We start from the raw sequence: 23,050 nt of genomic DNA on the forward strand, positions 1-23,050 counted from the left end.
CTGTGTTGTAATGTTTTTCTTAATTAGGCCAGAATGTGTAGAAATGAATTTTGTAGTATTTATGTTTCTTTTTCGCCTCCCAGGAATCACACTATTCTAGGGCGTGCCTTGAATTATTGAGATCTGGGCTAGCTCTTCTTTTCCCTCATTCCATTCCAAAACCCATTCATTTATCGAGGGGTTAACACGCACACACGCCAAACGGTGAAATAAAAAGGCACAATTACAAAGTTAGTTCCAAGGCTTCATTGAAAATAATACTCTTTTAATTGGGTATTTGCAAGATTGAAGTACAAATCGTTAACTGTCAGAATCGGTTTCATGCGCCTTCGGATTTAAAGGAAGTCTTACCTGGCGATAACCGATAGAAAACAACAGCAAAAAGCAAAAACAAAAACAAAAAAACCCTACCCATCACTACCCCAACAACGAAAGTCTCCTGCACTCCCTACTAATTTAAAAATTGTATAAAGTATGCCTTTATCATCTGAAGATTCATTAGCAATCCGTTTACCTTAACCATTTCCAGCCATTCCCTGCAGAAACAATTGAAAGTGTCTTAGACATTGTTGTCTTGTTTATGCCTTTCCATCTCGACCTTATTTTCTCTATTTGCAAAATACGATATTCAGTCCACCCGGGCTGACCTCAGGATCGCACTCACAGGCTGGGCCAACCCACGGGGAGTGAGGGGTGGTTGAAATCACTCGCCTGCTGCGCCTTGGGGGGCCGTCTGGCGGGTGCAGACATTTGCATTGGGCGTGAGAAGCGGCGTGGTGTGTTTTAGCTTTAACGGGAGCCTCCTCGGTGGGCTCGGGGCGTGTTTCCGAGGTCGGTTCCCAAGGCCGGTGGGCCTGGAGCCCTCGCAACAATGGATTATCCCCAAGGAAAAGGGGCTCGGTCGCCCACGGAAAAGGCCGAGTAGGCGAGGGAAAACGCACTCATCAGAGACCTATTACATTTATTGGACATTAAAACGGGAATAGAGAAAAAAAGATGTGGGGGAGAGAAGGCGGTTGGCGGTGTAAGCCAAGCAGCTTTAGAGCGATCTTCTAGAAGCAGGAATATCTTGCCGATTCACACTCGACTTGCCACTTGACTCGGGACTTTTCCTCATCGTTCACAAGCTCGGATGAGCCTTCTCTTTCTTTTCTTTTGGAAAATTTAGTAACTTCTTAAACTGAGCCCGGCGCCCGCTCTCTCGGCAGCGATTTCACAGGCTTGGCGGCCGAACTAGAATCGTTAGCAGAAGACAGCCGCCTGCAGCCGCCTGGAACCGGCGCGATCCGAACGCCGGCCCGCAGGCTCCACGGGGGGACTCGCGGGCCCCGACCCCCCGCGCTCCGCCCGGGGCGACCGCCTGCCCTCGTCCGCTCCGCGCCGGGGCGGAGACCCGGGAGCCCGCGTCCTGCCCGAGGAAACACTGCCCACCCCAGCGTGAGTCCTCCTTCCCGCCTTGGAAACATTTCTGTCCGCTTTTCTATTTACTCCCTCAGCAATGCTAATGCCTCCCCCCACATTCTTCAGCCTCCCCCCTGCGCCCGGTGCTGACGTCTATCAAGGGTGAAATGATGGAAACTATATTCATGGGCATGATTTCCATTAAATATCAATTAACCTGGGAGCCTCAGCCAGGCGTGCAGTGCGTCAAGGGTAAATGTACATCTCATTTCCACAAGCCCGCTCGGCTGCGAAAGGAGAGCTTAGATTCGCTTTGATAATGCCAGGTTTGGGGGTCACCCTTGTGGCCTTTAATCAAACCACTCAAATAGGACCTAACTCAATGTAGGGCCCGGTCCGTCTACGCTTTTTGCCCTTGTTCCCTGGGCTGCGCCCGCGTGTCCAGAGGCGCAAAAGCCACGGCCAACCTCTGCGGGCTACTCTAGGGGCCGGGGGAGGGGGTCATTTGCTCCGCAGCCTCCTGGGAGTGGCCTCCCTGCCTCCCCCAAGTGTAAGGTTCTGCCGCGCCCCCGCCCCGCCGGCCGCGGACCGCATTCTCTCGGCCCCGGGGGCACGGCGAGCCCTTGGCAGTGCGGCTTTATGGGCCCCCTTTAAGGCCGGCGGAGGCATCTCCCGGCCGGCGTGAGGCGTCCCGTCGGGAGCAGCGGTGTCGCCTCCGCGCGGATCCCTCCGCGCGGTTATCTCGCCCCTATCTCGCTCCCTCTCCGCGCAGTGGCGTGGTGCGAAAATGCTTCGCCGGGGCGCACCGGGGCGGCAGCCTCGGCGGCGGCGGCGGCGAGAGCGGTGGGAGGGGGCCGCGGGGGGGGCGAGGTGAGAGGTGGCGGCGGGCAGAGGGTGTTTTTTTCTTTTCCCTCCAGAGCGGGGGTTTGTAAACCGAAGCCAAAGAGTGTCCCCGTGGGCCGGGCGCACTTTTTTTTCTTGTCCCGGTGCGTTCAGGGCCGCCTGGTGCCTGAGAGGAAACAGTGGAGGCAGCGGGGCAGGTCACCCGGGGCGTCGGCGATTATATTGCTGCCGAGCCGGCGCGCGCCGGGAGAGGCCGGGCGGGCGGTGGAGCGCGGGGGCTGGGCGAGGCCCCGCGACCCGCAAGGGAGGCGGTGCGAGGCCCAGGCGGCGGGCGCGAGAGCCGGGCATGAGCGCCCAGTAGCGGAGCGCCCGCGGCTGCCGGGCCTCAGAGGCGACGCGCGCGCGGGCAGGCGGGCGGCAGCGGCAACGTAGTCCGGCGGCCCCAGCGGCGCGAGCAGCCGCCCCAGAGGCCCCCGCGGCAGTGCGGCCGCGCCGAGGCGCGCTCTCTGCCTGCTCGGCGCCGCCCGCCTGCCCGGGGCCGCCCGACCTCGGGCCCCGGCCGCCGCGGCCGCCCCGATGAGTTCGTACTTCGTGAACCCGCTGTACTCCAAGTACAAGGCGGCGGCCGCGGCGGCGGCCGCGGCGGGCGAGGCCATCAATCCCACTTACTACGACTGTCACTTCGCGCCCGAGGTCGGCAGCCGCCACGCCGCCGCCGCCGCCCTGCAGCTCTATGGCAACAGCGCTGCCGGCTTCCCGCACGCGCACCCGCACCCGTCGCCGCCGCCCGCCGGGCCGGGTTGCGGTGGAGGGGGCGGCCCGGGCCCCGGCCAGGACTACTTCCACCCCGGCGGGGGCAGCCCGGCCGCAGCCTACCAGGCCGCCCCCCCTCCTCCTCCGCATCCTCCGCCTCCGCCTCCCCCCTGCGGCGGGATTGCCTGTCACGGGGAGCCCGCGAAGTTTTACGGATACGATAACTTACAGAGACAGCCGATTTTTACGACCCAGCAAGAGGCCGAGCTGGTACAATATCCTGACTGTAAATCGTCCAGTGGTAATATTGGCGAAGACCCAGACCACTTAAATCAGAGCTCGTCTCCTTCTCAAATGTTTCCCTGGATGAGACCACAAGGTTGGGATGCATTTTTTTTTTTTAAGCGGGGAGAGGGGAGAAATCTGCTTTCGTCTCACGTTCTAGCTTTAAAACTCCCTCTTTCTCTCCCTCTCCTTTTCCTTCTTGTGCAGCTGCAGTGTCTCTCATTCATAGAGTAATAAGACTTTTTTTCTCCCCTTAAAGTAGAAACCATGTAAAGATGGGCGCAATAATTGTCAAGATCTTCTCTCTGCCCCTGTTGCTTGCACATCCTATATATATCAGAGCTAAAGAGAATTGTGTGTATTTCACCCCTTAGACCCGTTCCAGAAACCTCCAGCAACCTGCTGAGACACCATTACATTTTTAAAACGTTTGTTTTCCTCTTTTTTTGTTTGTTTATTTTAATCAGCAGCTCCTGGTAGACGAAGAGGAAGACAAACCTACAGTCGTTTCCAAACCCTAGAGCTGGAGAAGGAATTCCTTTTTAACCCTTATCTGACCAGGAAGAGAAGGATCGAGGTTTCCCACGCCCTAGCCCTCACGGAGAGACAGGTAAAAATCTGGTTCCAGAACAGGAGAATGAAATGGAAAAAGGAGAACAACAAGGACAAATTCCCGGTTTCCCGACAGGAGGCAAAGGATGGGGAAACCAAAAAGGAAGCCCAAGAACTGGAGGACGACAGAGCCGAAGGCCCAACAAATTAACTTCTACCTTTAAAATTTTACCACAGACTATTAAAACTAATGATCAACATATGCTGGTGGACACCACCTATTTTCTTTGTTGGAAAGGACTTTACCTGCATTTCAAGCTACCTTCATGTCACTGCTCTTGAGGTTTCTGCGCTTTGAGAGGGATTTGGGTGTTAAAAACAGTTTCTAGTATTGCAGAGAAGCAGCCTTCGAGCTGTCCTATGTAAGGGTAATTTGATACTCATCCTGTAGCTATATTTTTATAATGGTAGTTTTTAATGTCTGAGCTGGTGATTTGCCTCAACAACGTAAACTTCCTAATGATTAGCACTAAATAATTGAATATAAAATGCTTTATTAATCAAACAAGTGCACTTGAACATTTCAAATCTTTTCTTTATGGTGAGTAAATTAAAAGAAGTTTATTAATTTTTTAAAAAATTATGCCTGCAGAATATTTACTTTATATTATTTGATTTAAATATATTATTTATGTTTTTTTCTTTCTGCTTTTATAATGAATGGTTCGGGTGACTTTTGTTTACTCCTAAAACATTTCTTTGAGTATTTTGTAAATGTACTATCTCTGGGAAAAGTCTGGGCCAAATATTCGAAAAGCACATGTTAGCTGAAGAGTGTAATGTGTAGTCGTGGCTCTGCAGCTTCCTTAAACTTGCGGAAAATGTTGGGCCAGTGACAAAAGTTTCAGGACAATGTCAAAGTTGACATTTAATAATTTTTCTATAGTCTGTACAAATTATGGCAATGTAATCATCTAGAGTGAATGAATACTTGAAAAGCCAATTATAACATTTTCACTCATTAACTTCTCACTCTGGGAAGTCGCCTTGTGGAATGCCTCTAGTTTCTCAACTTGCTTTCATTTTGAACCGTGCTTGGTATCGCCTGAAAGCGCTAGGTCTCTATGCTGTGGCCGCCGCTATGATTCCGTTTTTTTGAGTAGGTGCCATATTTATTTGTATGCCCTTCGCTCTGTTTGCACACCCATTTTGAGCCAACTTGCTGTGCGCGTCTCAGATGTCGGTTGGTACGTCCTCTGCTGTTCTCCAGGATGGCCTCACCTATTTGAAACAAGCCCTGAGAGCAAACGCAGAAAAATCTGAGTGTAAACAACCGCTCCAAAAAATAGCTAGCTCCTTAATAAAGAAATTAATCTTTTTCTAGAGCTAGTGTCTTTGAGCGCCGCAAATAACCCTTTTCCTGAGTCAGGAACAATTGCATGGGCTGACACCAAGGCAACCTTCCGCTAAAGCTTCTATTTGATAAATAGTGGGTGGGGGTTACATGCACCCCAGCGGTAAAAATAAATAAATAAATGCAACGGTGGGGGCGACTTCCTTTCATTGCAGAGAGGGCTGATACACTATCCTAGCTTCATCCTGTTCTAAATAACCTTGGTCAGATACTGTGAAAGCTTTGAACTTCGCAAAGGACTCGAGTTGTAGGCCCACTGGGGGACGACCCAGAGTCCAGGTTACATCACAGCTGATTCCACTGAGCCCACACTGATGCTGGGGTTTGGGATCTGTTATTAACAAGATATCCATTTTCCATTCGAGGCTGCTCCTGCAGCTGCCATTTTACGAGGGAAGAGGAGGGGAAAGAGGGGAGGGAGAGAAGAGGAGAAATTCAAGTAAGCCAACATTTCTCTTGGTAAAAGGGAAAGCACCTTTATCAGGTAGACATTGAGGAGCTCTGCTTTTTCTAGCTGTGTTTATTTTTAGAGAGGTACATTTTAATTTCCAAAGTGGCTTTTGTTGCTCAGGTAAGAAAAGGAAATCCTATAGCTTTAGGCCTGGATCACCCCCTCAGGCATTGGTGGGCTTTTGCCTGCTGCTTCAAGGACCAGGGAAATGTTGGCACAGATCGGGCTAGAAGCGAAGGACCACCTGGCTTTCTATCCAGGGAAGAGGCCGTGGCTGTGGCATTCACTGACCTGAACCCTGAATTTTAAGTCACGGGTGGCCCAGGGCTTAAGAAACATTTGCACAGGAGGAGACAGCTGCAAACGCCCATGCTGGATTTGGAAATGTTTTGCTCTGTGTGCTGCCTGAGGCTCTGCTGTTGGCTGGTATAGAGCAAGGATGCCAAGAGCCTGAAAGTATGGCTAGGGAACAGTCTGGGGGTGCGGGGTAAGCTGGCCAGAGACTAGTGCTGGCTAAACGTCAGCCAGCTCTCCATTTAAGGGACTCCTGTCTATTACCAAAATTCAGTGTCTCCCACTCAAGAATGCTCCCCAAATATCACTTTTAGAGCCACTGATTTGGGCAACATTCTATCAGGTGGGGGATCTGGTGCAAGGATGGATGTGGAAATCCAGGAAGGAATGGGAGACAGAAATGCCCTTATTTCCTTGGCATTCTGTGCTGCTCTGGAAGTGTTATACCTCTGACCTCATTGTCCCCCTAACTCATGGTAACATTGTAGCTCATGTACAGAAAAAGACGCGGTTGCAATAACTGATGTATTTGAACATACACAAATTTGGTGGGGTTTTTGCATATTTGGTGTATTTGTGCGTATACATAGATCACACGTGCAGAAAGTGTTGGTAATAAATGTAGGTATATATATTTCCTTTTGTAGTTAGGAAAAGCATGGATTTGTCTGCAAATAAAGAGCTGGGGGAATTACACATCACACACCCACTTGCCACCTTCTTTCTTACAGCGGCTAGAAACCCCCCATCATGGTGTTTCACGCAGATAGACTTGCAGTGACGAGCTCGGAAGATGCACTTCTAATTGGCTCAAATCTGTAAATACCCGAGGGTTTCTGCAACAAGGGAGCAAACATTTTTTGCTGCAGAAATTTGCATAAACCTTCAGAGAACCCTTTGCAAACCCAGACGATGCTTTTCTGCTCTGGGCTGCTTAGAGAGTCTGCTTAGAGAGGTCTGTAAACCGTTTAGAGAAAAATAGGACCATCCAATTAACACTGCCAAGAGCCTGAAAGTATGGCTAGGGAACAGTCTGGGGGTGCGGGGTAAGCTGGCCAGAGACTAGTGCTGGCTAAACGTCAGCCAGCTCTCCATTTAAGGGACTCCTGTTAACACTGAATGAAAGAACCAAGCCTTCGAAGTGATTTAGGTTCTCTGCAAGGACCAGAAACACACAAAGGAGGGTGTGGATCTCAATGGTTCTTAGAGAAAAGCCAGTTCAGGGACTGCCATTTTGTGAGGTTCCACAAAGCCCAGCACATCGTTTACCTCTGTACAGGGGAAAAAAGTGCAAATATGGCTGCCTTTTCAGTGCAAAGAGTCTTTTCCCAGCTGTCCTTCCCCAAGCTGAAAAGGAGGGTCACAAAGCTCCGCTTTTATTTGGGTAGAAGGGGAGAGGAAAATTGAAAATTGAGATTATTTCTCAGAAAATTTTAGGATCGAACAATCTCTGGTTCAACATGTATAGACCAGTGTAAAGTGTTCTAGCTTGGGAGGGTCCAACAACTTGCCCCATTTTCTTGTATAATTAAAAATATTGTTTTATTATTCTTCACTGTAGAAGGTGTTGCTGTTTCTCATCCAAGCCTGTGTCTTCTGCTTCCAGGTGTTGGCTGAATCCACGGGTATCTGGGGATGGTCAAGGGAAGAGAGAGAACATTTTAATGGACCCTGACTGCTGCTATGGTTCCCTGCAGCAAAGTTAGAGCCCACTGACTTTTTCTAGAAAGAATATGACCTTTGCTGACAGATGGCAACAGAAGTCCTTTAATCAAAAACATCCAAGGTCACTGGAGCTTTTTCAAGTGATACAAATGGCCTGCTCCCAGAGGGTGCTGTGCGCTTCCTGCTTTAAGTCCATGTCCACTTAGGTACTTACTGGGTGTGAGGATGTTAATAGCAGAGAACTTGCACATAGACATCCAACGCAAATATTTATAAAGGTATTACTAGAAGTCCAAAGACAGTGTCCTTGATAGCAGGAGAGGGTTTACCTCTTTCAGGCAGGTCCTGAAGCCTGCGTGTCCATGCCCATGCATTAATGCTGAGGGAAGGCTGGGGCCAGGCAAGGACATTTACTTTCTGCTGATGTTCACTGGAGCAGCTACTACCAGAAGTGCAAAGGGAACGTGACTCCTGCCTTTGAAGAAAAAGGCCTATTTTTTTCAAGGCTGAAACTGGGGAGTTGTTCTTTTCCTGGACAAAAGGAGCCCCTCTCTTCAATACTGCATTGAGCAAGCTTTTGAATGGACAAACATTTAGGGGGCAAGGGAAGGGGGAGAACTCGAATGAAATTTCTTAGAAATGAGAATTGCACTCAGGAAGACCTAAAGCAAGGGCTTTCATTAGGGATCCAGAAAGATTTCTTCTCTCACCCAGGACTATCCAAGAGGATGCTTTCGCCCTGATAAAGGCCAGGCATTGGGAGCTCAAACTGATATTTTGGAGAGGTTGACGAGTATCTAAAACCATTTCCAGCCTTTGAGCTGGTTAGTGACTCTCCTACTGCAGAAACCCCAAGAAATGGGAGGGACCCCAATTTATGTTGAAGAGGGGAGGAGGGACTGTGAGCTCCCTTGGCCTGCAGAGCCCAGGTTTTCTGAGCAAGATCACTGGGGCTGTCTTGCCTGGAGATGAGAAGGGGCAAAAACCGAAAGTGCTTGGCCGCCCTTCCTGAGCGGGCCTTTTGGTGAGGGGAGGGGAGGAGAAGCCAAGTGACCCACACCAGGAGAGAGAGTTGGAAGGGTGGTGACTGCCAGGATCACCTCCCCGAGCGCCTGGGCAGTACGCCGCACTCATTTCCCCTCTAACAGCGCCCAATCGAGTAGAGGTTTCGAGTCAAACAAACAAAAACAAAAAGAAAAGAAAGAAAGAAAAAATAATGATTCCTAGGAAAGGTGAGAGAGAGAGAGTCAGGAACCGTGGAGGCAAGAGAGGCAGAAAGCAGAGGACAGGGGCACAGAGGAAGAAGGAGGAGAGGAGGGAGGAAAGAGGAGAGAGACGAGAAGAGAGAGAGGAGAAAGAGAGGAAAAAACATGGCGCTTGCGAGCTGTATGTGCAAAATCCGCAAGGAATTGCAGTAAATTCCTTTTTGTTTGAAGAAAATTTACAACTTGGTAATAGACCTTTTTATGACCTATTTGCGGTCGTCATTGGCTGCGGCTGGTCATGTGCAGGCGCCGCTCGCCTTCACGGCCTTTTTCCTGATTTCCCAGGCGAATTTCCCCCCGCATTCTGCCTTCCTAGAGCCTCACCCCCTCTTTTTCTAACCTTTGTCTCTGCAGAGGTGGGTTCCAGTCGCCGGCTGCGGGAGTGCGGGGTCCGCAGCGGCCTCCGCTTCCGCCCGGCGCCCAACTTGGCCCCATGGCCGCTTCGCTCGGGCCGCGCCGCTGCCGCCCCCGGAGCCGGTGGGGAGCCGTGCGGGCGGGAGAGCCCGGAAGGAGCCCCGGGCTCCCAGGCCCCCGCCGGCGCCGACAGCGCCGGCCAGGAGCAGCCGGCCTGCTCCGGGTGACCGCCGCCGCCGCGCGGTCCCGGCACGAGCGGGTCCCTGCCGCCCGGAGCGCGCGTAGACCGGCAGCGCCTAATGGATTACAGCAGCCGCCCGGCCGACCGCCGCCTCCAGCTCGGCCGCCTCCGGGTAAGAGGTGCCCCCGCCCCCCTTTCGCCCCGAGCCCTGCCGGCAAGGAGCTCCAGGCGCCCACCTCCTCGGGCAGCTCGCTGAGGCTGGCCAGACCCCCTGCACTTCCCCGGGACCTGTGGGTGGCTGTCTGCGCCCCATGCTTCCCAATCACTCCTTCTCTGCGCGGGCGTCCCCTGGGGCCCCGGGTCGGGTCAGCTGAGCTCAGAAGCCGGAGGGAAGCCCCATTTCCTCTCGAGATTCCGAGAAGTGGATGGCGGCAGAAAGGACTCCACTGCCTGGATGGAGAGGCTGTGGAGCCTCACCCTGGGAAGAGTGTGTAGACGGTTCCTGGACGGCTCAGCTTTGCTGGGGGCACTAAAGGCACTCGGTTGTATAGAGCAGGGTTTTGCGGTTCGTCTGTGGTCAGAGGTACCGGGAAGGCTAACAGGTGTTTTTTGAGGGTTAGGGCTAGGGTTGGGGCTTGAGGTGGGGGTGGGGTGGACTCTGTGTACCCTGGATGTGCTTGGTTTGTTACTCTAGGCTTTGGTGAGTGATGCTAATTTCTAAGGTTTATGGTTTATTGGGCCTTGTGTATCAGGTGGAATTTTAAATATTTTTAACTGTTTCTCTAGTTCTTAGAGAATTTTTGTAACGACTCAAGAAAGGTCCCTCCCCCAGCTAATCTGTCAGGTGAATTTGGATTATTTTATATCACAAAATGGATGCATGTTTTGGGAGGTAATACTCTCAGAAAATCTGGTGCAGGTTTTGGGGAAAAACCGATAGACATTTCAGAAATGTGAAGCATGCCTAAGTTCAAACATCGTGTGTGTTTCTTATTTGCCAGAGTAGGAAAAGAATAGATATTTTGCTCTGTAAATATAGTGTCATGGTTTTTTGCCTACCAAAAAAAAAATGTTCTATAGCCACGTTTTCTCCTCTACTTCAAAATTACTTAACCGAAACATTATCTATGCGTCAAAAGAAAATCCTTGCAGGAAAAAAAGAATCCTATTTTCTCTCACCAATTTCGCACGGCACTTGAGGATGCAATTCTTAAATCCTATTGCCTATTCCCTCATGGGCACGCTGTGAAATATTAAAACCTTTGCACAATCTGCCGCATTGCGCATGAGGTTGACCTGCGCATGGCGAGTATCATCTCCATTGCACCTAGCTACAAATCCTAACACAATGTTCCCCTAAATATTTCAGTGTAACTGTGTTGGCCGTAAAAGCATTTCAGAACAATAAATGACATCTTTGTAGAAAGATATTTTTAGTAATTAACGATGGAATCACGCTCGTTTCAAAATGGAGGCCACGATTTGTGGCTAGTTCACGTCTGCGGAATTGTCGTGCATCACTAACTATGATTACTCACAAATAAACTGAATGACTTTCTTATTTGAAATGTCTGTATTTTGTAACTATTTCTCTACTGTGGGACAATGGCTGTTGAGATCATTCATGCTGGAAAAAAAATCATTACCTATTGAAAAGCAGGCCCCTGGTGGGCAGAGCCTGAGGAGTCCCTAGGTCGGCTGGGACCTGGGTGGAGGTGGGGAGGAGTTGTGGCAGTGATGGCCAAGCCCTAGTGTTCAGACCTTTAGTCGTTTTTCCCTGGGTTTGGTGGCCGAGTCTGCCCAAGTGACTACGAACTTGGGCGGGCTGCAGATCCGATTACGCATCAGAGGGTGATGTCCTGGGCAGATATGGAGGACTGCGGTAGCATTAAGAGCTTATTGGAACTAAATGATCGATTTCATCTAAGAATAAATAATCTGCAAACCACATTTGAACTCAGGCCACTTAGTCCACGAGGAGACTAGTTCACGCTTTTACCACTGCTGGAAATGCTCCCATTGTCACTGTTAATTCAATACAAAATTTAAATGAAATAAAAAACACTTGGACCCTAAGAGCTCACAAGCCAGAGAGTGTCACTTCCAGCGTCCTTGGCGCCAACCTCTACCCGTTTGTAGATCAGGGAGTCGGTGGCATGTCCAGGCCTTGGTGTCCACGGGTCAGGCTGTGAGCTGGGCTTGCGCTCTCCGCGAGGACTAGGCAAGAGCGCAGCTCCCTGTTAGAAATGTGGCCAAAGCATCAGGGCTGAAAATCAAACGTATTTTCCTGTCAGATGCTCCTCCAAATAAATAAATTTCGCCAGAAATCTGTTTTCTGAGCTCGAGAAGCAGGGGGAATTGGAACAAAGACAGTATTTCACTCTGGGCTGGCAGGCAGCTGTTAGAGGTATTTACGGCCTTGCCGCAGTGCGGTCGCCGAGCAGGGCACGCGGGGCCACCGGAAGCTGGGGAGAAGCCACCAAGAACTCGGAATTCCGATTTAAGTCCAATTTAGGGCCACTTTCCGGAATTGGTGTGGATAGATACCCTCTTTCTAGGAACTAGTCCCTTAGACTTGATAGTTGTGCAGAATGAGGGAGAAGTTGTGCTCTCTGAATGCAGGGTCGTTTTTCCCCGCCTTGATTAACAACTCAAGACAAGTCGTGCACTAGACGTGACATTGCTGATCCAAATGACAACCTTGAGAGTGTCCATTGGCAACATGGCGATTTTGTTGGTTTGGCGGAACAGGGCTTGCAAGTCAGAAAGCATAGTTGAGCCTTTTAATACAGGTTTTCCTGAAAAAGAAAAGTCTGTTTCCTCTCTCTCTGAGATAGGACGTCCAAGCCCGTCCGCAGGCAGGCGCTGCGGCAGCGCCCCGGGTCGCACACCGCACAGAGCTGCGTACTCCGCCCGCACCGCTCAGGGCCCCGCAGCGCCTGCCACGCACGCTCGCCCGGCGTCCCGTCCGGCGCATGTGCAGTGAGACGGCCCAGCCCGGGGATCCAACCAGCAAGGCACGGCTGGGGGGAGGGGGCGAGTGGGTCAGAGCAGGAAGATATAACACGATCCCTCCACTGCTCCCTCCCTCTTGATTCGCTACTCGTCTTTCCTTTATTCCAGCCTTCCATCTAAATATAGCCAAACATCTTGCCCTTCACTACGTTATTTTCAATCATCTTGACTCACCACCCCACCCCAATTTAAATCTGTAGTTTAGAAACAGTCTGCAAATGCGAGCTAGTGGCCAAAGGGAAGCCAAATCCTTCAAGGTGTTAAAACACACACATTTTTTAACACCTTAAAAGAGTTTATATATATGTGATCCTCGGGGAAGCATATAGATTTTTTCAGTCTGGTGCTTCTGCTTTGGAAAAAGGCCTTTCCTCTTGGCGCCTGTTCAAACCGCCAAACTTGAGGCCAATCGTTCAGCTGAACCATCCCCGGATCTTGTTACGCCAGCGCAGCACGTTCGAGGGCTCTGTGGGGGCCAGTGGTTTGGCGGAGAGCGGTCAAATAAATAAATAAACGGACAAACTGGAGGGATTTTCCGCTTGGGCTCGCCTAATTAATGGGGGATGCACGCTCCCGGGCCGCGAGCCTGTGGTCAGTGCTGGGGAGGTGGGGTGGGAGGCCCCCTCAGGGCCCTCGCGACTCCTTCGGGCCGCCCCGGAGACACCGAAGGACGAGCTTACGGCCTCTGGTGCGGGAAGACCTCGGCCGGCGTAGACCAGCCCGGCCTCGGGTTTCCGGGGTTGCTGCAGCGCCCCTGCCTGGCTGTCTGGCGCCTTGTCCAGGAGGAGGCGCTGTAGGACAAGCGTCTCGCTGGCTGCCGCGACTCCGGAGATGCCCTGGGCGCCCGCGGGCGGGGAAGGGGAGGTCACGTGACCCCGCCCCGCCCTCCAGTCCTGCTCGCAACCTGCTTTCGGCCTCCGAGAAGGGTCGCCGAGGCTGCGCCGGCTCCCGGGGGGCTGCTTCCCGGGACCGACAGCAGAGGCAGCCACGAGGCCCGGGAGAGCCTGAAGGCAGGTTCTGGGGTAGCAGGCCACCTCACTTCCTCTGCCTTCCCAGAGGGGGCGCGATTTCTGCGCGCTGGGCTCCTAAGAGCAGGAAACTAGGGTCCCGTGGTGGGGCAAACCGCGCCCAATCCGCAGGATCCCAAACAGACCCTTCATGCTGAGCTGCTGTTCTTGCCACTTTCCCTTTCTTCGATCCTGGGAGCCAGATTGGGCAGCCTTGAAAAGCACATTGTTGCCCAGCGCCTCTGGCTGGCTGGCGGGCCTCGCCCTGGCTTACCCAGAACAGGGCCCGGCTTCCAGGACTCCCTCGGGGCTCCTTGACGCTGAGAGCCAAGGTGAATCCCATTGACTTTACAGCTTGAGAACTCCACACATGCTCATCTCTACCCTTTTCCACATCGCCCACACGTCCTTCTTTCACCATTGTGCCCATTTCAGGCCTTTGGTGGACCCACGGGGGATTTCTTGCGCCAGGGGTGACACCCAACTTCAACAACTGGCTCTGATCCAACCCCACTGATCCTCCTTTGTCTCCTGGCAGCGCAGTCTTTTGCCTCCCTCTTTTCTCTACCTTAGGGCAATGATTCTTCATGAAGGCCTGCATTCAAATCTCTTGTTTATAATGCAGGTTTTTGGGTCTCATGCCAGACTTACTGAATCAGAATGTCCGGGACCTGCATTTTATAAACACTCTCCTCCAGGGCAATTAGGATGCACGCTTATGTTTAAGAACTACTGGTCAAGGGTCTCTCCTGTTTCTTCTACAGTTCTTCTGTCTCCAGGGGACACATTTCCTCTACTGCTCAGCACTCCCACAGTTCCAGGGGCTCCCTCCCTAATTGGGTTTTCTAATGTCACTATCCTATAGGCTGAATAATTGGTCCCATTTAGGGAAGGGGACATTGATCCCTTGCTAACTTGGAGATTTCAAAGAGATGAGTAGGTTCTGGGTTCAGACTGCCTTGGTCATATCTTTACCACTTACCTGCTGTGTAACCTTAGGCAGATCAGGCAAACGTTTTTGTTTCCTCATTTGAAAAGTAGGGATAATAAGAGTACCTTCAAGGCTTGTTATGAGAATTTTGACTAACGGCTTTACATACCTTAACTCACTGGTTAGGTACTTACAACAGTGTTTTCGCACAGCAAACATTCAATCCGTATCCCTTTTCTGCTCAGCAATCAGACCTAGAGTTTTAGAGCTGAAAGAGACCTGGTTCACTTACTCAATCCTTGCATTCTACAGAGAAGACAGGCCTAGGCTTGGTCACACAGGAAGTGGCAGACCCAGGAGAACATTGTTCTGGGACTCTTCCTATTCCTGTAGTGGGAATCCTCCGTGTCAAAGGCCCCCTTGGGTCTCAGTGTCTGGCAGCTGCCTATAGGTAGACTTCAGGGCTGTACCCACGAAGAAAGTGCCCCTAGCTCCTCAGTGGACAGATGTCAGGTAGGAAAGGCCTCACACCCACCAGGGACATCTGCAGCTCCTACAGAGGGCTTCAGGTCTTTCCAGAGAGCAGGCCCCACTGTCCACCTCCTGGAGTCACCTCCACCACCACCTATCAGTCACACTCACCAGGGCAAGTACCCTCTTTTCAGTCTCTTGAAATCTGGGGCAGAAAAGCAAAAGGCCAGTGGGCAACAGCAGAGGAGGCCAGGAGTGCCCACTCCCTGTGAATCTGCTTGTGCTCCAAGATCTGGGCTCTGGGGCCATGGCCAAGCTGCAGCTCCCAACTTGGGTCATTGTCATGCCAGGGTATGTCTTGGAGAAGACCTACCCCACAAATCTCCATCAGCCCTTCCAATTGTTTGAGATTCTTTATATCTTTTAAAAAGAGTTATGTAAATGCTACTTCAGGCTACAACCCACACACATGCACACCCCCCTGCAACCAGGTTCCATCGCCTTGACTTCTGCCTATAGACTTTTCCTGAGGGCTTCGGCAGCCCTTGGCCAAGCTGCTTCTCTTGGCTTAACCAGGAGTCCACCTGGGTCAGATTTTCTCTCAGCACACATATCTCTTCTACTATCAACCATGTCAGGCAGAGTTTGGCCCATGGCAGAGGGCAGCGCTGCAGCCCCCCAGCCACCCCCAACTTCTGTGCCATCTAACCGCCATCCCCGGTTCTCAAAGGACTTAGACAGCCACACCAAACCCTGCCCTTTGGGACCACTGGAACCTTTTTCAGCCGCTGACCCCACCATCAGAGATCCTACCCCAGGGCCCCTCCTTTTTGGATCCTATCTCTTGCTAATAGAGTTTTCCCCTGGGGTCATCTTTTCTTCCCAGAGGACGACAAGCCAGAGTTCCCATAAGTGGACTCCATTTTAGGGGGAGGGGGTGGTGGGAGAAGTGTTCCTCTTTCAGTGATAGAGTACAGTGCCAACAATATGGAATCCTATTTCTCTCCTGCTTGATACTCCCTGCTCAACTCTTTTCTGGCTCTACTCCCAGCCTATGTCCCTGTGTCCCTAAGTATCAGGCCTGGGCAGTCTCTTCTTCCATCTGCCCCCAGCCTAGGGAGTTCATCCAAAGCCCCATCCCCAACCATCCTGGTCGTGCAGACACTTAAAGAGGAGAACTCAATACCAGCTCTGAGCAAGAGGCCTCTGCACAAGGGGCTGTTTGGGTGGGCAGAGGGCTGACCTCATTACATTTGAGTGCAGCTGATGCCTCCTGGGGCCCTTTCATTCTCTCCTTCTGGAGAGAATTTGGACTCCTCTTCCATTACCACCACTGAAAGTCCTTGGGAAAACCCCAAGAAATTGGACCAAGCTAGTCTGCTGTTCCCCCTGGTGCTCAGCCTGCTTGCTAGACTGTTCTTCCCTATCCCAACTGTCTCATTCATCTACAGAAGCCCAGGACATTGAGGACTGGGGGCAAGGGAAGATTGTAGGAAGGTAGACCCTCTCTCCTTCATCACGTTGCCTGGCTGTCCTGAGATTAGAAAGTAGCTGAAGACGTCTGCCTCCTCGATGTTTCCTTTCTTTCCTCCTTTTCCCTAGGCATAGCTAGTTACGTTCCTGTTATCTAAATAGACCGAGTAGGCTGTGTAATTATATTCCTCTTTTTATGTAAGCCACAGTGAAGACTTCAGGCAAATCCCAATCACCACCTTCTTCACCATTTGCTCAAAAAATAGCTCCTGAGCCCCGATTAGGTGCCAGGCGTTGTTTCAAACATCACCTCCTCAGCCTGGTCTTCTCCTTATGCCATCCAATTGCCTAGAAAGTCATGCATCCTTGGATTGTTCCTTTAACTTAAGGAAAAATAAAGATTTTCCAATATAACTTTGTTATAGTGGGTTAACAGGGACTGCTTTTGAAGCTGTTCACCTAGTGCTAGCAGAATCAGAAACCATTTTTAAAGGGTTGATCTTTACTCATACTTTAAAAACAGATGCTACCAACTGTAAAAGCAAAAGATCTTCCTAAGTGGCTAATGACTGGGGGGGGGGGAGCAGGGGGGGGGGAGGAGAAATAGATGCCATACAGTCCAAGCTAACAGCCCCCTGCTTTCTAGCTAATGAAAGTCAAGTCAGGAAGCGGGTTTAGAAATGCACGGAGAATGGGTGGAAATTGGGATGCAAAGAGATCTTTGTAGAGAGGGAGATGGGCTTGATGGGATTTGTTGATGAGAACTTTTGCAACTGAATTTGATTTAGAAATCACGTGTGTGTGCTCTACAAATCCACACAGAACATCCATTCTGTTAGTTGCAATAGTTAAAATCACACATTTTCACACTGATGGCAACTCTAGCGGGCTATAGAAGGATGTTGGGATCAATTCTCTTTTTGCTTACTCTCTTGGTGGAAGCTGGGGGCATCTTTCTCACCCCCACCTCCCCAAGCGTAGACTTTCACATTCTCGGGGAAAGCAGCGCTCAGGCCCAAGCCCCTTTTCTTGGCTTTCTCAGCAAGAGTGCACGCTCCCTCCTCCTCCCTTAGGCTCTCCCTCTGGTGGGAGTGGTAGTGGAGAGGGTTGGGGGGATAGGATCCCACCCAGCTTTGGGCCCCCAGGACTGTGAGCCCTGAGCCCTGTGGTTGGGGGCACTGTGGGACTGGGGACATCTGACTTCCTGGGCTCTGGTTCCTTAGAGCCTCATTTGCTTCCTCACACCCTGTCCCCTTCACACCAGGGCTGTTTTATTGTTTTATAACCTTCTTTAGAGCTTCAGTTGCCAAAGATTCCGATGGGGCTATTTTCCACTTTCTCACTTTACCAAACCCTAAGTCTTGCTGTTTTAAGCAGTTTGGTCACTTGCAAAGACTTCCCTTTCAGATCTAAGCAAATTATAGAAAGCTCTAGGCAAGGGGCTACCTTCAGCTTTTGCTGAGCCCATCTACAACAATACAGAGCCAAGTGTTAACTCCAACAGCCAACCCACCCCCAAGCCCACCCAGCCTCTCCCTAACCACCCTTTTTCTATTGGAGCTTGAACAAAATCTCAAATAACTTCTAGTATAAGCAAGTAAGAAGTAGCCTTTGACTTTCCTCTTTATTTATTTACCACATCTAGAGCTAGAAAATGATTGAAATAAAGGAGTTGATGGTACTCACAGAGAATGCAGCCAAAGAACCATAAGACATGCCCACCAACCAGCTTTTTCCAAATTGTACTATCTCCCAACTTAAACAGACGGCTCTGAAAAGATGCTATATGAAAAGCACGGGGTATTGATATGAATCTGATACCCCTTGCATCCTGGATATTTGGAACTATTTAAATGTGAGGGAACAGTTGCAGTGAACCTTTATTTAGTGAATAAAAGTTTAAAGCCAAAGGTTATTTATGGTTCTGCAGAGATGGGACCTGAGTGGCTATTTATGAGCACGTGATTCCAATAAACTTTGTTTTATGGCTTGAGAGTTGACAAGCCAAAATATAATTCCCACCATAAATTAGGTTAAGAGCATACAAGTGCAGATGCTTGGTTCCTGGAGCAGCGATAGGAATGGGAGAGGCTCCAGCTAGCACCGAGCTCAGAAGGAGACAGTTCTCCTCCCAGCTCCCCTGCCCGCTAGGAGAGAAAGCCAGTAAGTCACTTATTACTTTTTCCACGACAACTCCAGGGGTGGGGGATTTCTCTGCCTCCTCTTGGTCTTGTCTGCCTGGGGTGGAGAAAAGTCCCATCGAAGTTAATTCTAATTTTAGCCTAAACCCAAATTAACAAATGGAATGAGAATTCTGGTTTTCTCCCCTCTCTCCGGGCATAGAAAGTTAGGAATTGAGGGCTCCCACTTTACAAGAGGGACTTACTGTCTCTCCCCTCCCCATAATGGAGCATCTGCTTCCGAAGTGGGATGAAACTGTGGTAGTCTAGGTGGAGAGAGAGAGAGAAAGGATGAGGATGGAGATGGCTTTGCCTCTGAGATTTCTCAGAGAAGCCTACCATCCTAGAATAAAACTAGAGGAGATAGAAAACTTAAAGCAGGACCCCGGCGCCTGTGAGGACCGCTGCTTTGTAAGATTGCTTTGTGGGTTCTCCAGCAGCAATGCTGACAAAATGATGTCATATCCATAGAGCTGGATAACATTCTAAAGCATTGCCAATTACCTTTAAACCCATCGATTTTCCTCCTCCTTGGTTATCATTTGGGTCCTCATTTCCCTTGGAAATTGCTCTTTGTTTTGAATTGGAGAAGAAGTGGGAAGGCAAGTCCCAGCCATGCGTGGTCCTTCTTTGGGAAGAAGACAGGTTTTGGGAGTGCTGGTTGGGGCTGGGGAATTTGAAACCGATCTGAACCTGGAAAAGGGGGCTGAATTGCTCCCAGCGCAAGACTGACGGGGAGCTGGGGCGGGAGACAGATGCAGCGGCTGCCCCCTCCCCAGTGGACCTGAGCCCACCCGGCCGATTGTGCAGAAGGAAACACACAAAGGCCTATTTTCTCCTCGCTTCCCGTTTTCCCACTGGGGAAACCCTGTTACAGGCAGCCTGAGTCGGGCCAAGCAACCAGTAAGGTTTTGCCCAAGGATGCATGGAGTGGGGGAGGTGGTAGGGGCCATACTCTCCTACTCCGTGGGTCTGCCCTTGAAGACTGCGGTCTCTCGCTCCGCGGAGAACTTGGCGCAGTTCCTGGGGGCGGGCACCCGAAGCAAGGAGGTCTGGGTATTGGTGGGGTGTCTGGGCCTTGTCATTTTTCTGTGTATCATCTATCTCTGCTTTATTATCCTGTGGAATTTGAGTGACCCTCGTTTTCATTGCAACAGGTTCGGGACCATGAGACACCGCCGCTGTAAGTACCTTCCCGTTTCTTCCGAATCGCGAAGAGGCGGTACCGATAGCTGGAGAGGTGGTGGGCGAGGGCCACGCTAGGGGGTGGGTGGAAGGGAGAACGGCCCTGCCTCCCCTGGCCTGGCGATACGAGGGGAGCTCCCTTGGAGGTGGCGGCTCTTAAGTTGAGCTCCCAGAAAATTTTTCTGGGGCCTAGCTCACAGTCACCTAACCAAGGGAACGCCGCGAGCTCTCGACCTTGTCCCCTTGGGCCTCCCTGGAACCTTCCGGGCCTTTCCAGGCCTCCCCAGCTCGCACAGGTGCAGTTCTGCCGCAGTGTACGCTTCTGTTAAGAGCTTGCAGCTAATTAGCAGCCCGCCCTATTAACACGTTGCGGCGAGCGTTGCCTTCTGCTCGAACCAACCTGCTAAACACCAAGGCAACGGGATCCCCCTCCGCAGCCCAGCCCAGCCCAGCTTAACCCGGTCTAGCCTAGGCCAATCTTCTCTTGTTTTTAATGAAAAGAAGGGGAAAAAAACAAAAACAAAAAACAACCCTCTATGGCTACGGGTGTTTTCAGTTGGCCCTCTTCCGGGAAGGGCTGTGAATTCTGAGCTTTACGTGGAAGTCCCTCCTCGCCCCTCCCCTGGCCCCAGCCCCCGTCGTTTGGGCTCTGGGTTGGGGACACCGGCTGAATGAGGAGCATTCACCTCTGCTTCTCAGTAATTACAATTCGAGAATTTCCCGCACCAGAGCCGCTGGTATTGCAGGCAAACTTGGGGGGTGGGAGGGTTGCGGTGGGGGCATAGATTTTTGGGGTCCTGGACTCGGAAGTTTGGATCTGAGTTGTATGTGCCGCGGACAGGTACATTTCTGAGGAGGCCCGTGAAGCCTCCAGGAAGAAGATTTCACTAAGATGATGGTACGGCCCCTCCCTCACTGCAAAACGGAGATGATTTTATTTTAATGGAAGATGGAGTATGCGAGAGCGGTGGGAACCAGGCACCCTCCCTCTCTGGTGAGACGCCCTCTTTCCAGGGTCAGAGAAGCTGGGACTTGGCCCTGGGCCAGGTTTCTTTGCCCTACAGGCTGGGCAACCTGGTTGATTCCCTGGGGCCTGGGCTCACCCCTAGAAGTGGAGATTCTGCCCACTACATGGTTCCCCTCTAGGAATCAGGCTGGCTCAAGTGAAACGGGCTCTGAGCTCCAGGCTAGAAAACCTGGTGTCGCCAGGACCCCCTGGTCTTGCCCCCCTTCCTGTCCATGCCTGGCTCTGGGTGCTTATCTCTGCCTGCGCTCCTCCCTTGCAAACCCACACTCGGCACCCTGTAGCTGAACACAGCACAAAAAGATCGAGAGATCAAAAGCATTTGTATGGGCAGTCGAGCGGGAGGTGAATATTTAACGCTTTTGTTCATCAATAACTCGTTGGCTTTGACCTGTCTGAACAAGTGGAGCAATAAGGTGAAATGCAGGTCACAGAGTCTAACAAATATGAAAATGTGTACCCTCACCCGGGTCCCCACCTGGCCCAGCAGGCTCCCCCAATTTGTCTGGATAAAGCCCAGGCCCAGTGTCCCCAGGAAGGCTGGTGTATGGGAGCACTTGGCATTAGGGGAATTTGAGGTGAACCCCCTTGGGGCAAGGGAATTGGGCATGGGGCAGCCTCGGAGCTCTTGTTAGAATTGGCACCCAGGAAATCCCTACAAAAGAGCCAAAGCACTGGAACCAAAGGATAGGGGGGAGGGGTGTGCAAGTGCAAAGTGCGGAGTAGAAGCAGGCAGCCAATTTTGCCAGGCTCTGGGCAGAGGGGATGGATGCTCCCCTCTCCACCCCACCAGGCCCAGGCTGAGGCTTGAAACTGATTTTTGAATCATGAGGGGAAAATCAAAACAATCAAAAAAAAATTTCAACACCTCTGGCCTATGCTCAGGGATCCAAAAGCCCCACTGAAGCCCGGGCATCCCTCTGCCCCCAAACTCCATCCTGGCCCTGAGTGCCTCTGTGCTCTTGGTGCCCTGAACCAAGGGGTGAGCCCCAGATGGCGCAGAGGCGCTGGCGGGGGCGCAATTCGTGAACTTTTGTACTCTTGTGTGCTGCTGTCGGCAAAGCAAAAATAATGAAACTTTGTGATATGTTTGTAAATGATTTCGAATGACCCCTCGCCCTGCCCTTCACCATTAGTGCGCTGGCCCTGGCCCAGGGCAGCTGGATGCCTGCAAGCAGCGCCTGCCGTGGGGTCTGCAGCAGCAGCGGACAGGACGGAGAGGCCAGCCGGGCTCAGGGCCCAGGAAGGTAAATGCGCAACTTCTGGGAGAACTAGCTTCGGTAACCATCCTGGCTTGCCTCGGCAGTGGGAAAAAGAATGGGCAGAGGATATTCCCCTCTTGCCTCTTTTTCTTCTGCCACTGAGGGATTTGCTCCTTTCTGGAAAATACCACTTGATAAGGGAGGGGGGGAGAATATTTGGATCTGGGGAGGGGGGTAATAAAGCCGCCATTTCTGGGATGGATTATTTTTTTCTCTTCTTTCTCTCTTAAGAAGACTCTCCTGGCTCCTTGGCTGCTCGGTAACCTCAGCCCCAGTACAAGGATGGGGAACTCGTTGCTGCAAATTGCCACCAAGTCCTTCAGGCCACCTGAACCGTCTCTGAGAGTGCGGGTGGCTGAGTCCGTGCGGTGGCCGCTCCGAGGAAGAGACCGAGGCTGGCAGCAGTCTGGGTACCTGCTCTGGGTGGAACCCGGAGGTAGTAACGTTGTCTATATATACCCTGTAGAACCGAATTTGTGTGGTATCCACATAGTCACAGATTCGATTCTAGGGGAATATATGGTCGATGCAAAAACTTCACGTTTCTCCAAAACAGCCAGAGTGGGAAGTGGAGGCCAGAGGCAGCCGGCGCGGGTCAGTCTTCTCTTTCTGTTTTATTACCTTGGACTCCAGGAGGATCGACGGAGCCTGGTGGCAGAGAGCAGCCTTTCCCTGGAGAAGACCCTCACCTTTAAACAGAGGCTCTTGTGTAAACCCTTAATTGGTTGTATGAATGCAGGGCCAAAGGGCTAGATTTTGGGAGACTCGGGACTGAGGTGGGAGGCCAGGTAGCACCCCAGCTCTGCCCTCCAGCTTGAGGTTGGAGGGTGTCCAATGCGGGGGCTCACTGGCCGTTGACTGCCCTGTGCGAGGAAGGGGAGCCGGGAAGAAGGCGTGCAGGGTCCTTCGGGGCCCATTTGGGTGAGATGGCGGTGCCCCCACGGCATTCCTGGCCCACTCCTCAGTTGCACAGGCAGGGCCAGCAGGGCCTCTTGCCATCGCGGCAGAGCCCGACTCTGACTAGAAACACCCCGGCCTGGGCAC

The 23,050-nt window shown here is 51.7% G+C and overlaps 2 protein-coding genes, 1 long non-coding RNA gene and 1 other non-coding gene across 6 annotated transcripts; 3 read left to right on the plus strand and 1 right to left on the minus strand.

Annotated features, from left to right (window-relative positions):
• Window positions 1–2,606: 2,606 nt before the first annotated feature.
• HOXD8 (homeobox D8) lies at window positions 2,607–5,212 on the plus strand. 2 transcript variants are annotated; one of them, XM_023622042.2, is made up of 2 exons: window positions 2,607–3,376; window positions 3,753–5,212. In XM_023622042.2, the coding sequence occupies exons 1-2, from the start codon at window positions 2,821–2,823 to the stop codon at window positions 4,043–4,045; spliced, it is 849 nt and encodes a 282-aa protein (XP_023477810.1). In that variant the 5' UTR covers window positions 2,607–2,820; the 3' UTR covers window positions 4,046–5,212. The 2 variants fall into 2 exon arrangements, with proteins under 2 accessions (XP_023477810.1, XP_014588032.2); XM_014732546.3 differs by having other exon boundaries at window positions 2,681–3,376; window positions 3,750–5,212.
• A 1,292-nt stretch (window positions 5,213–6,504) lies between these two features.
• LOC100629967 (uncharacterized) lies at window positions 6,505–9,406 on the minus strand. Its single transcript, XR_001378754.3, has 2 exons — window positions 9,264–9,406; window positions 6,505–7,622 (listed from the first exon to the last, which is right to left on the minus strand). It is a non-coding gene; the product is annotated as an uncharacterized lncRNA (long non-coding RNA).
• Window positions 9,407–9,492: 86 nt separating this feature from the next.
• On the plus strand, window positions 9,493–22,701 carry HOXD4 (homeobox D4). Of its 2 annotated transcripts, none has more exons than XM_023622043.2 (5): window positions 9,493–9,630; window positions 19,693–19,718; window positions 21,881–21,991; window positions 22,238–22,442; window positions 22,563–22,701. In XM_023622043.2, exons 1-4 carry the CDS (start codon window positions 9,577–9,579, stop codon window positions 22,347–22,349), a joined length of 303 nt encoding a protein of 100 aa, XP_023477811.2. In that variant the 5' UTR covers window positions 9,493–9,576; the 3' UTR covers window positions 22,350–22,442; window positions 22,563–22,701. The 2 variants fall into 2 exon arrangements, with proteins under 2 accessions (XP_023477811.2, XP_070097372.1); XM_070241271.1 differs by having other exon boundaries at window positions 22,241–22,442.
• MIR10B (microRNA mir-10b) lies at window positions 22,459–22,526 on the plus strand. Its single transcript, NR_032965.1, has one exon. It is a non-coding gene; the product is annotated as a microRNA mir-10b (primary transcript).
• Window positions 22,702–23,050: the final 349 nt, after the last annotated feature.

Source organism: Equus caballus, chromosome 18 (assembly GCF_041296265.1).
Source record: "Equus caballus isolate H_3958 breed thoroughbred chromosome 18, TB-T2T, whole genome shotgun sequence".
Taxonomy (NCBI): Eukaryota; Metazoa; Chordata; class Mammalia; order Perissodactyla; family Equidae; genus Equus; species Equus caballus.